Source organism: Trachurus trachurus (genome assembly GCF_905171665.1).
Source record: "Trachurus trachurus genome assembly, chromosome: 7".
Taxonomy (NCBI): Eukaryota; Metazoa; Chordata; class Actinopteri; order Carangiformes; family Carangidae; genus Trachurus; species Trachurus trachurus.
Genome location: NC_139901.1, coordinates 22,996,680 through 23,009,669, shown reverse-complemented (window position 1 = coordinate 23,009,669; position 12,990 = coordinate 22,996,680). Strand labels below are relative to the sequence as shown.

The 12,990-nt window shown below is 41.3% G+C and overlaps 1 protein-coding gene across 2 annotated transcripts in view; it reads left to right on the top strand.

Moving 5' to 3' along the window:
* The window catches only part of slc2a4rg (SLC2A4 regulator), a 38,213-nt gene that overhangs the window by 19,113 nt on the left and 6,110 nt on the right, over nt 1-12,990 (top strand). The window contains exons 3-8 of one of the 2 annotated variants that reach the window (XM_083976287.1): nt 2,080-2,180; nt 3,612-3,850; nt 6,695-6,795; nt 8,869-9,142; nt 10,274-10,414; nt 12,560-12,687. In XM_083976287.1, coding sequence (XP_083832413.1) covers nt 2,080-2,180; nt 3,612-3,850; nt 6,695-6,795; nt 8,869-9,142; nt 10,274-10,414; nt 12,560-12,687 — 984 coding nt within the window. The remainder of the gene's footprint in view (nt 1-2,079; nt 2,181-3,611; nt 3,851-6,694; nt 6,796-8,868; nt 9,143-10,273; nt 10,415-12,559; nt 12,688-12,990) is intronic. The other variant, XM_083976288.1, reaches the window with a different exon arrangement.

Below are 12,990 nucleotides of genomic sequence, written 5' to 3'. Positions count from 1 at the left end.
ATACAACTGTGGTGGAGTATCGAGGTTCTGCCGGGAAGCAGAGGAAGGAAAAAGCTCAATGTCAGGAAATCAGGGTGGGTGGAAGGGTTGGAGGAGGAGTTGTGGGTATTAATGGGGTTTGGCGTGTGTTGGTATCTGTGTGTGTGTATATGAGTAAGAGAGAGGCGGGTAGAGGAGGGGGGTATCAAAGTTTGAATTAGAGTCTGGAATCAACTAATAGGTTGTATTTGTATTTCTTTTCTAAACTGTCTCACTACACACACACATACAGACAAACACGACTGTAAACGTTGTGTTATTAGTACCACTTCTCAACACCATGGACAGTCTCAATGGCACTTTAGCAGCAGAGTTGAAAACAACACTTCTTGTTCTCCTGAGTGAAACTGACAACACGTCCATATTAGTAACAAAATGAGAAAAATAGAGAAATGTTATTAAAAATAGACAGAGATCCATAAATCAAAAGCCTGTCCCTGGTTGACCCTGTTTAGTGCTGAAAACAAGGCTAATGACTGCAACAGGACACGGCTAATCTTGTTATCTCTTTATCTCTCGTCCAGACTGCGTGTGTGTTTATGCAAACGTGTATTTGTGTGTGTTGTGTTGTGCACATGTGTATCACCAGTCTCTCCTCTGGGTTATGTGTGTCTTCTGCTGTAGTGGTCTTGATATTATTCTTTGCCTACTGTGATTCTATCGATGTTGGTATTTATAATTGCACACAACTGTTTTGCCAGCCGCCTGCATTGTATTCAGAGCACACACACACACACACACATAGTGTTCAGATTCCTCCATATCTCGTACATTCCTCTACATCTAACACATTCTCATCAGCGTGGGAGCTGAGAAACTTTTCTAAACTTTTTCTGAGTCACACAGTGTTTTTAAATCTAGTCAAATTTTAATGGTGTGTGTGTGAGTGAGTGTGAGCAGGTACATGTAGCCTTGCTCATTTAAAATCTAGTTTTGTGCGTGCTTGTGAACACTAGAGTGAAGTTTTTGTGTTGAGTGTGTCTCTGTGTGTGCGCATTGAGACTCAGAGTGGATCTCTGCCAGGGCTTAGGGCTTGGCTGAGAGAAAGCCTCAAACCAGTTTACTCTGGTTGTGTAGTGGAGAAGTCTGGGGGCGGGACAAGGACCTCTTAAAGCTGCAGACCATGTGTATCTTTGTCTGTCTGTGTATAACTGTCTGCTTTGTGTTTGTGCATGCGTGTTAGTGTGTGCAGTCGTATGTTAACATTTCACAGCATTTTGTTTTGTATGCTACACACAGCACATAGCTATTCGCCACGTTGTACGGGGTTTAGGGATTTTACATGAGAGTTTTATGTGTGTGGGTGAGTTCTTGGCCCTGCATTGAATAATTTTCCCCGTATTTCACTTTCAAGGACAACAAGAACAGAGGTTAAGGGTGCAAAATATAATAGACTGAGAGAATAGGTATTGTCAAGCCGAGACATTTGTGCTTCTTTGCAGGATGGCACAAATGACTTCTGTGCTCAGTCATATTTTTATTTTAACACCGGTTGCCAAGGCATACTCTTTGAGCACACTGTGCATGTATGTGCAATGTGTGTATATATATTATGCTGCCAGTTCAAGTGGGCAGTATAAATAAGGTTTAAGCTTTGGAGTGGACTGCTCAGCATGGAGTGCACTGAGCAGGAGGGGAGGAGTAAGTATCTCTCTCGCTCTCTCAGAGCTGCGTTGCAAAAAGCTGTGCAGAAGCACGCCACAAAACCTTCTCTCTAGAGACTTTCTATTACATCCTCATGCGTACACACATGCAACATACACAGAACTAATAGGTTCCCTCAGATTCATTTGTCTCTGTGTGCACTGGCTCCTGTTGCTGGATTTGTTACCAATATCAAATTTCCTGAAACTTTTGGGGTTGACAGGGATTTTCTAGTTTTCTCTGGAGACCAGGCTTCTTCTTATGAAATCATTTTCCATTACACACACAAACACACAAACAGTCAAAACAACGCATTCTCTTACAGAGTATGACTCATGTTTGATTTGTTCAAACATTATGCCTGTGTGGTCAAATCTATATTTGTGTGTTTTGCAGGAAGCCCTCAGGTCATGCTGATAAGGAGGTGATGGCTGCCACTGTCCTGACCTCACTGTCCACATCCCCTTTGGTGCTCCACCCTTCCTCTGCATCCACAGGTAACACCACTGCCACGGCTCCAGCTGTATTTATCCTGGCAGCTGATCATCTACCGTTTTAGCAAATGAAGTACATGCACTTCAAATCCCCTGTTGCACACTTTTAGTTATGTAAAGCAAAGCAGGGGACAGTGGGAAGATGTTAGTTTAGCCTGACACAGATGGAGATGCTGACTGATCTCTGTTCTAAGCTCAAGCTGTATTCATCCAATGGTAGAGCATTTTAAAGTATTATTAGCTCTATTCCCTTATCTTTGTTTGCATGCACTTTTATCCAGATTCATCTCTTACTGCCAACTGTTCAGCCCTGACCATATTTGCTCTTTCAAGTAATACTGTGGTTTCCATCGCCATGCCAACCCCACCTGATGGCAAAGCTTTTTTTTTTTTTTTTAAACAACATTTAAAATAAAGCTATTGTTTTTGCTTTCCATAAAGCAAGATGTTGAAGTTAATATCACAAAAGGCTGTATCAAAGCACAAATCAATCTACATTAATGTGAATGTTTATTGTTGAATTCAGCAGAGGATGCTGTGGGGTTGGGAGGAGCTAAGCGTGATGAAAGGTTTATTGAATATGAAGTGTTGCAGAGACGGGACCTTAGTTGATTTATCACAGTTTGGTCAAGTCTCATAAAAATGTCTGCATAGTGTACGCAAGTAGCAGTTTTGAGTAAAAATCCCATTGTGTGTCCCCTCCATTAACACCACTTGCTCCATACTTCCCTCAACACCATTAAAACATGAAAGTGGCTGTTCTTTGATTTTTATATGATTTGTGTCACTTAGTAAAAGTTATGACATGCTTTACTCCCAGCCTGATGTAATTCTGTCAAGTTGAACAGTAATCCTCAACAAAAACACGAACTCGTCAAAACTACATCTTCATTTGAACTGAGATTCAACTCCTTATATTTCTATAGGATAATATAGTTATTGGTTTGTATACATTAATCCCCAGCCCACATGATGTGGATTCCTCTGTCAAAGTCAATTTTTTTCACATGTTTTGCAGATCAAGCCAGTGTGTTTATTAAGTTTACAGGATAAGCAATATTGGATTTGTCATAAAAGCCCGAGTGTATGAAAGGATTGTGGGACAAGACTTGTAAATAGTGCATCACCTGTTCAGGAAATTGAAGCTGTGTCGGGCTTAATTAGCAGAGCTCAGTATATCTTAATGAAAATTGTTAGAGTGTCTACTGCTACTACATGTAAGGTATTATAGATATTAGAATCGACATATTAAACAGGCTGTCATGGTTTATATCTGGGCCTCTTAAAGATTTTTATTCCCATTTCAGCGGTAGGATTTGGGTCAAGATTGTTATGAATTTCCAAACATTGTTAAAGTGGATATAAAGTCTGTAGTTTATAGTATATATTGTGTTGCAGTTAATCTGAAGTAACCTGTGTGTATTCTTCAAACAGTCCCAGAGCCAGCCAACAGGGCCTGGAAAGAAGTGTTGTCGGCTAGCTACAGCAGTTCCACTAGCGGCAACTGGAGCTGGGATGCCAGCGACCAATCGGTGCCCTCCACACCGTCCCCACCTCTGTCCAACGATACCAACAAGAACTTCCTGCTCTCGTCCCAGGGTGATGATGTCAGTGAGGATATCACAGAAAACACACACTTCATGTTTGAGGACCCCATACCTCGGAAACGGAAGGTAAAGACGGATGTCTAATGTGACCTTCATCTCATGTCATGTATCAGACCTTTTAGCAGTAAACTGAAATTGTCACTTGTATTTTCTATTTGTTTATTTTCACATATTGGAACTAAATGAAAACATACATTTGAAATTCTGCATCTAACACCGAAGCTAATTTTGCTCCCAGCCAGCATCTGTTTCAAATGCTGCGAATGAAACAATGAAAAACTTTTGTGAATATTCTTAGCAGTGAGACACAAAAGGGTGCGATACTTCTCAATTCCTTTGCATAATAAATGTATCGGCATGTTCGAATTGGATTGAGACAGAAGAGAGAGGAGAAGAGAAAATGAGCATTTCTAGATGTGGCCAATTTAGCCTTCAAAATAGTCTTCATGCTTGAATAGACTTTATTTGATACAGCTGCATTTTTCATAGTTTTGGTTGATGACTAGATTGACAGCGGGAAGATTTTTATTGTGTGTTTTAACCGAAAAGAAAAGTTGACATCCGCAATCACTACACAGTTTGTTGACTCAACCCAATGCTTGACACAGCCGTGGTTTTGTGGTTGTCACAGCAGCCCGAGACGCTATCCACTTCACTTTTAACTAAAAACTAAAATGGAACACGTTGAGTAATACTTAAGTTGTAGGTGAATAATTTGGATGTGCCTTTATAAAATGTTAGCAGAGAGAGGCTTTGGAAAAAACCCACTTGAAAAATTCAAAAAATGTAAGAACCATGCAGTTTAACAGCCTCTGACATATGGCTTGTCGTTCTCTGCTTGTGTGGATGATGGATTATGTCCTCTCTTTCACTTCTCCCCCTCTAATTTTTTTTTAACTATAGCAACAGTCCAGAACGTCAAAATGTTTTCAGTGTCAGGAAGCTTTCTATCCCCCTTTCAGTCTTTTAAAGGAGAGGTGGGAAGGTTTAGCAAGAATGAAGGAGAGGAGGCAGACGGGGGAGGGATGATCAGCAGAAAAGCAACAAAGGGTTCAAGGGATGCATGGAAATGAGGATAGTCAGAGTGTAGAGGAGGAGAGGAGAATTGATGCTCAAGGTAGCAACTGGAGGAGAGATGAATCTCAATATATCCTCCAGCCATACGGTGACAGAAGAGAGCTCATATACAGTACAATATGTGGGAGTTTGCAATTCAACCTCCCTGGAGTGGGGCAGCGGTGAAGATTATTGAGCTGCTGAATATATGAAACCATAAAGTCTCCAAGGGATGACGCTTCCAGAGACCTATGCCATACCATAGATAAGCAGACAGGAAATGAAGTAGGGAGGAATACAGACATACAGAGTTGTGTGGAAGGGGGCTGAAGCGTGAGCTAACTTGCTTTGTGTTGTGATACAGCTGTCGCCAACCCCAGAGGTCTAAACCGTCTATGAGCAGCTGCCCCTTGGATTGTAGGCTGTTTGATTTTGTGCAGGCAGTGAGTTAAGAGGATTATTAAACATTGCAATCACCGGTTTTACTGTAACAGTGTTAAGATGCAAGAAAAACGCTTAGGGAATTAAGTGATTTGTGATTGTTTGTGGGATTAAAGACCAGCTTCGCTGTGTAATTTTTATTAGGAAGGTTGTTTCAAACAGCATGGCAGGGGACTTGCATATGGCCAGCACAACCCCATTAGTTTAATAGCATGTTGGTGTCAAATGCAATGAAAGGGAGTGGCAGTCAGGGAGAAATAGTTCAGAGGAACAAAAGTGTTGGAGACCATTGATAAAATCTGTTCTACTCTGACTTCTCTCTCTCTCTTTCTCTCTCTCTCTCTCTCTCTCTCTCTGTTCCACCCTCTCCGTCACTCTTTTCTTGCCCTTCTTTCTCCGAGGGCTGTTAAAAGGTAATGAGACTACACACCCACTGTCTTTCATTAGCAGTGATGCATGTCTCTGCCTGCTCATGGGACAGCTGCCAGCCCCTGATGTGAGGAAGAGAAAATGAGTTGAAATAAAAAAATTTTTTTTTTTTTAAAACACCCACTTCATCTATCCATCCATCCCCTCATGGCTTACTTATGAACCATGGAGGGTTCTTCTTGGTTTAATGCAAAATCAGATATGAGCAGGACAAGATATGAGAAGCATTTTCAAATCCTCCAGTTAATGATATGATCAGAGGTCAGAAAGAGGTCACAGGTGTGCATGTGTGTCAGTGTTTACATGAGGAAGTTCTTATATTTAGTACATCTACTGTATATTCTGTTAAACATTAGAGGCATTACTATTTCCAATGCAACAGATCTTCAACCCGGCCCACAGCATGCACAGACAGCGGGAGTAGATCAAAATGGTACATTTATTTTGCTCTTCATTCTGTCAGTGAACATGAAAGTATTGCAAGGTAGACAGAAGAGGGTACAGTTTCATTGTCCTCTCCCTGTCCCTGTCTTTTTTCTCTCTTTCTCTTTTACTCCGTATGTGTCTGAACTCGTCACATATCGGGTTTCTATTTTTATAGGCTTGCCGTTCTAATAGCTTTCTAATGAGGTGTAGTGTTTGGCCCCTTGTAGAGTGGCACTCAATCCCCCACAAAGGCTTTTCTATTGCCAGTGAGATCCACACGGGGGAACATGAGACCACATGCTACGTAAATGTCTGTTTCCTTTAAAATACTCATGAGTGCTTTGCAGAGAATATGTTTAGTTTTGTCAGTTTCTATCACAGCTGACAGCGGATCTTTTTTTATTGCAGAGAAAAATGATTTGAAAACCAAAGTGCTTAAGGAAAGACAGATGTGATAGCCTACATGCACAGATTGTGAAGCGAACATCAGTCACGTTATGTGGTCTTTATAGGCAATCACACAGCTCATGTTGGTTTTGGGCTGAATGTCTCTTTCAGAACTCCATGAAGGTGATGTTCAAGTGCTTGTGGAAGAACTGTGAAAAGGTCCTCAGCACCTCCTCAGGGATCCAGCGACACATCCGCACCGTCCACCTGGGGTGAGTCAGAGAAAATCAAGCACGCAGATGTTGTGTCCTGAGATTCAGATGGGACTTTTAATCCAACACTTTGTTTATTTTTTAAAATTTTTTACATATCTTACAGATGCACAGTAAACGGTTTTAAAAGAAAAACTGACACTGAATTTAAGATTTTCCATTGAGTCTTAGATGTTGCCTAGTGTCGGAGCTCAACCCTTCCACACACACTGACTGTTAATATAAACTGATCAGGCATAAATTATGACGACTGACAGGTGAAATGACTAACACTGAATAACACTTCATCATGGCACCTGTTAGTAGGTCTGATATGTTAGGCAGCAAGTGAACATTTTATATTCAAAGTTGATCTGAATCAGGAAAAACGGGGAAGCGTAAGGATTGAGCAAGTTTGACAAAAGCCAAAATTGTGATGGCTGGACGACTGGGTCAGAGCATCTTATAAACAGCTCTTGTGGGGTGTTTCTGGTCTGCAGTGGTCAGTATCTATCAAAAGAAGTTAATGTTGGTTCTGATTGAAAGGTGTCAGAACATGCGCCGCTCTTTTTTGCGTACAGCAGAAGGGAGACCAATGCAATATTAGGCAGGGGGTCATAATTTTATGCCTGATGGGTGTTGTATATTCATAAGGAATCCATTCTGCTAATGTGGACAATGATACTTATGATGTATATTTATTTTATAGAACTGCAGGCATAACTTTCCTTTAAAAAAAAGGCGATCATGGTGCAGGTGGCAGTTTAATAATCCTTGCTCTGCAGCTTCAATTTAACAGTGGCAGAGCTTATTTGAGTAGGGTGGTAAGACAAGAAAAGTGATACACATCTGATTTATCACCACTTGGATGCTGTCCACAAGCCTGCCTTCACACCTGACAAGCTGAGCCTGTGCATCATCACATCTTCATACATGTGCGTACTTGACTTTGAGTGAGTATAGTATGGTATTAGTTAAAACGGTTTTTGGAGTGATGGTCCTTTTTCATCTTCATCTATTACTTATATATGCACAGAGGGACAGAGTCTTACTTGTACTTCATGCATTAGCTGAACCTCATGCAGTTGAAGGAATAGGCGTCCACACATGTGCAGCCTGTTTGTGTGAGGATGTTGGCACACTGGCTTTCACTGCCCCCTGCTGTAGGAAAGGGTAACCACTGTCTACCATTTTTTTTGGTCACAGAAGTGGCAGCTGTGCTAATGTTTGTGCAGTGGTCAGTGACACTTAAGTAAAATGGGACATCACAGGCAGAGATTCAACGTCTTTCATAATCACTATGTTTTCTAAATGATCTTATGTTGGGGTTATTCTCATTATGCGCTTCTTCTCAGTAGTTTCTGTTTTATGTGGCTCATCTGGGGAAAGAAAATCACATATATGTACAAAGAATTAATGTGTTGGTGTATTTTTTGTAAAATGGAAGCTTTATTAGGTCCAAATGTAATAATAATAAAAAAAAACATCTGTGAATGAATATTCAACTGACATTTTTAAATTGAATAAATATTTACTAGTATTTCTGCAGTGCACAGTAATGTTGTAATTTCCAGAGAAATGTCAATTTGTAACAGCATCGACACAATATCATAGGCTGACTCACTCCACCTCGGGCACGGGCAAGAGTCTTCAGGCTAATGCACCTCAGAGGAATTAGCGCATTTGAGATCAAGGAGCTCTGCCACCAAATTAGAGATTGCAGACTAGAAAGGAGAAGCATTAATTCAGACACATACAGTAGCACAAGTGCTTCATATTTTCTGGCTTTAATGCTTAGGGATTTGAAATGGAAGTGAAAAATATATTTGCCATCTCCACTTGCATCACTTGTGTTAAATGCGTAGATGCTCAATTAAGTCATAACAAAAGGTTTATGATTCTGGCATTTATAGCACTACTGTAGAAGTCAACAGAGTGTAACGCTGGGCAATTAAAATGCTGTGGTCAGAGGTATTAACAAGCAATAGGTACAATATGAGAAGGTCTGGATTATAGCAATTCAAGAGGTGCGTGACCCCAAATTCTAAGAGGCTTTGTGAAAAACAGGGGATGTGTACCTTTTGTCTCCTGCAGGCGAAACAGTGATTCGGACTACAGTGATGGAGAGGAGGACTTTTACTACTCAGAGATCGAGGTCAACATGGACAGCCTAACAGAGGGCTTGTCTAGCCTCACACCGACCTCCCCCACTACGGCTGGTCCTCCACCCATCTTCCCGCCGCCGCTCACTGATGTCCCTCACTCCGAACACATCAACATGAACGGCTCACAGAGCCACGCCCCGACACTGCTCAGTCAATCAGCTCCCTCCACGCTCTGCCACATCCGCACTGACCACGCCTACCAGGTAATCCACACACTCCAGCCCACAGAATTTGGACACAGTCTCTCACTACCAAATTTAATTTCCCATTTAATTGTATTGCAGTGGTGTTTCTTGCAATGTAATTAAACAGCAAGGAAGAAACGTGAAACTGACCACAAGTTACAAACCAACAAATTGCAGTTTTCTATCGTATGGAATTTGCAGAGGCAGTTTTTGAGATCAGAGTAGCAAAGAGCACAGAGGTCAGAATTATTTAACTCCTACACCAGTGTGGGAGTATATATATGGGTTATAGCTGGGTGAGAGCAGGAAGAATTTTCTTGCAAATATTAACATAAGTTTACTTGAACAATACAGTCAAACTATTTTATGCCAGTAAACTTTTAGCCATAAGATTTTATTATGCTTAATCCCTTCTTGCAACATTTTATTTGAACAGCTTTGTAGCAACTTTGGAAATCAATGCCTCCTCCCTCTTCCTCTGCTCGTCTGCTTCTTTTCTTCCTGTTCTTTTAACCAAAACCAATTCATACACACACCCCTCACTTGTTTGCCCTTGGAGGTAAAACATGAAGTGTTTTCAGTTGGAAGAACATATTTAGTGAGAGTATAAATCTTTAAAATATTCAATATTGAATTCAGTCCTTCGCAGTGGTTAGAGGTAGTATCCAACTTTCAGTTGTCGTGACAACACAAAATGCACACAAATGCAGACTTGCGTTATGCATATGAAATGGCTTCTTAAGTTTTATTTTCTCTATTGCTCACACTCATAACTCTCTATTTGTAACGGCTAACCTCATGTCCGCATTGCTGGTCTCTCTGCTCTCTAGAAACAGTTCTGAGCCACAGCCTAGGGCTGCCTGCCAATGTTGTTTAACAACAACTGTAAAAAATATCAAAATTTTCTCCTTGTAAAATGCTATTTTAAAAATATGAAATACATTTGTGTGTTGAGGAAATTGATTCAGTAATCAATCAGCCATGATATGAAGGCACTTTTCACCCTCAGGTGGAAAGATACCTTCCCCACTAATTACGTTATCTCTTTTTTCTGTGCTTTCTGTTGGTTCCTGTCTGCACTTTTCCTGTCCCTCCTTGTTTCTGTCATGTCCTTTCTTTCCTGCGGTGGGGTGGTTGTCCATGTTCCAGGCCACTGCTCCAGTGAGTATCCCAGTGGGTCCTGAGCTGGCAGGGTTAGGCAGTGGTAATGGGACCGGGCCTGGAACTGGGACGGGGAATGGCATCAGTGTGTCGTGGCAGTCCCCTCCTGTCATTTTCAAAGGCGTCCCGGTGAGTGAGGCTTTGTCTCACGCCTTTTTATCTTAATCTTAATTACTCTCCTGCTGTTTCCCCACTTGTAGCCAGTTGAGCTTCGTGTCGCTCTGATTTCCGCTGTCCCTGCTTCTCTATACTGTCATCTCTTCATACAGAAAGGTGTCAGCCTGTCTGTGTATAACACAGTCCATCCATCAAAGCCCCTAACATGTAGTCAAGAAGAAAACCATCAACTAAATGTGCATGTATTAACAACATTTATTATAGCAGACATGTATGTGCTGCCTCAATGCTATGCGTGTAAGACTTGTACAACTGAATAGAAATAAAAAAGCTAGAAAATAAAAACAAGTTCAATGGAAGGAAACTGAAGGTTTGTGTGTTTAGAACAAGTTTAAAATATTACACTGTAAAATCCTCAGTGTCTCAAGTGGGCTGTTTTACAAGCTGGAGCCATAATGGTTGAAGGCAGCTTTGCCTTGAATCAGAGGCTGGGCTCAAAGAACAGCCAGGAGACAGTCAGAGGACCTGAGGGATCCCGGAGGCACACACTGTATCTTAAAAGCACATCAGACATACTCAGGCATAGTCCTGTTTAAATATTTACAAACCAATAAAAAAAGACCCTAAAATCAATAACAAACCTGACAGGCTACCACTGCAGGGACACGGAAATGTATGTAACACCATCTTTTGTGGTTGTAGATCGAATATGTGCAAATGAATTTTATATGAATTGGTTTTGAACTGTGTCTGTTTTTTTGGGGGAACATCTTAGAAGAACATCGAAACAGTGCAGCCAGCTGGTGATGGAGGTGCAGATCGATTGGTTTCCTCTTTAGTAATAAACGCGGAAAAAGACAACATTAAGCGCAATAACAGCGATGCAAAGTTAGATGTCATCAGTGTGACAGTGTTAACTTGTGCGTGACTTAAGATACAGAGCTTTTTGAAGTGACACACTGCAGAGCTCCACAAGGTTGTATAGTTAAAGCAGATATCAGCTTCACGGCCGTTTCGGCTAATGCTGCGTTCAAGGCAGGCTTTTGAAACCGTAAGTTACAGCTTCAAGTCACAACTACGACTTGGTAGCGTTCCAGGTAACCCGTAGCTCGTGTTTTTACCATCCTGTTGTCTGTGAAAGTTCCCTATAACGGCCACTCGTAACTTCCGACCCGTGAACTCGTACCAGATCGAACTGGTATGACTTCACAGGAAGGAAAAACACAAAGTACGAGTTTCTTTGAACGCACCATGAGTTAGCAGCCCCCGCCCTTGTCAGGCATCAATTGGTCCTCGTGCTACGTCACCACATTCACGCGCATCCCTTGGCTGCACACACAGCCCTTCATGCCGTTCTCTCTCCTCATTGGATAACACTTGTATCCCACAAGGAAAATTTTCTCCTCGGGTTACAGCAGAGCAGAGTGACGGAGAGACTCGTGTTTAGGCTGAAATACTTCATGTAAGTGATTGCTGACGGAAAATAGGACTATTTAGGACTTATATTAACAAAAACATTCCACTGATATCTGCTTTAATCGAAAGGCAATAAAGAATATTCTTCTAGTAAGGTACTGTCACAGTGACAATAGTGACTAAGGCCAAAGTCTTTCTGAAAGCATGAAATGTTCAACAGTATTTCAAGCTTCTTAAAGGAAACAACACTGAGCCATAACTTGTTTGCAGCTGTTACTAAAGCAACGTCTGTGATCCCTGTGTTTCCATGTTGGTTACATTTAAAACATAACTGTTGAGGGTGGCTCGGCTTGTTGGCAGTGCCAGAGCTTAAAAAAAAAAAAAACCCACATTGTATAAAAACAGAAAAATGACGTGCACATTCAAGTATGTGTAATCTGAAATTATTGAGGGGAACTTCTGTCCAGTTCCCATGGACACAATATATTCTGGATGAACTGGTTAGTTTTTGGTGGTCAGGGTGGTTTAAACAAATGCTTCATATTTTATTTGAGTCTGTATAAACAGAGATGTGAAGTTAAACTAGTCTAATCGTAGTCTTGCTCTGACGGGGACAAAGGTTTTGCCTTTCTGATAACTGACTTCTTTCTCTCCAGGTAGAGAGTAAACCAGACACAGTGAGGCGTCACTCTTGTCTACTGAATTGAGGACTGCACTTATGATGTCTTCTCACTTTTGCAGGGGCCTGTGACTCACGTCCGAACAGTTAGCATCGGCGAAAAGCGGCAGCCGGCAGCCAGCACACACACCACTGTTAACAAGACCCATGCTTTAATAACGCCACCAGCGAAGTCGATACCAGGAACCAGGTACGCAGCAGCTGTGTGTGTGTGTGTGTGTGTGTTATTGTGTCATGTATTTATCTCTATGACTTAAATTCATGGGACTTTGTTATTTATATTTTGCATCGTTATCATATGACTCTGCAGTCAGCAGTTCCTTATCCTCTCAGGTCACATCCACTTACACGTCATCTTCTCTTTATGGCGAAAAATTACAAACAAATTGCTGTCCTCGCTACAGTCTGTCACAGTTATATAAATGTACTCAACAGCTCATTTCATAGAAATTCAAGTACTGTTATTATAAATTGTCCTAACCCCTTAAATACA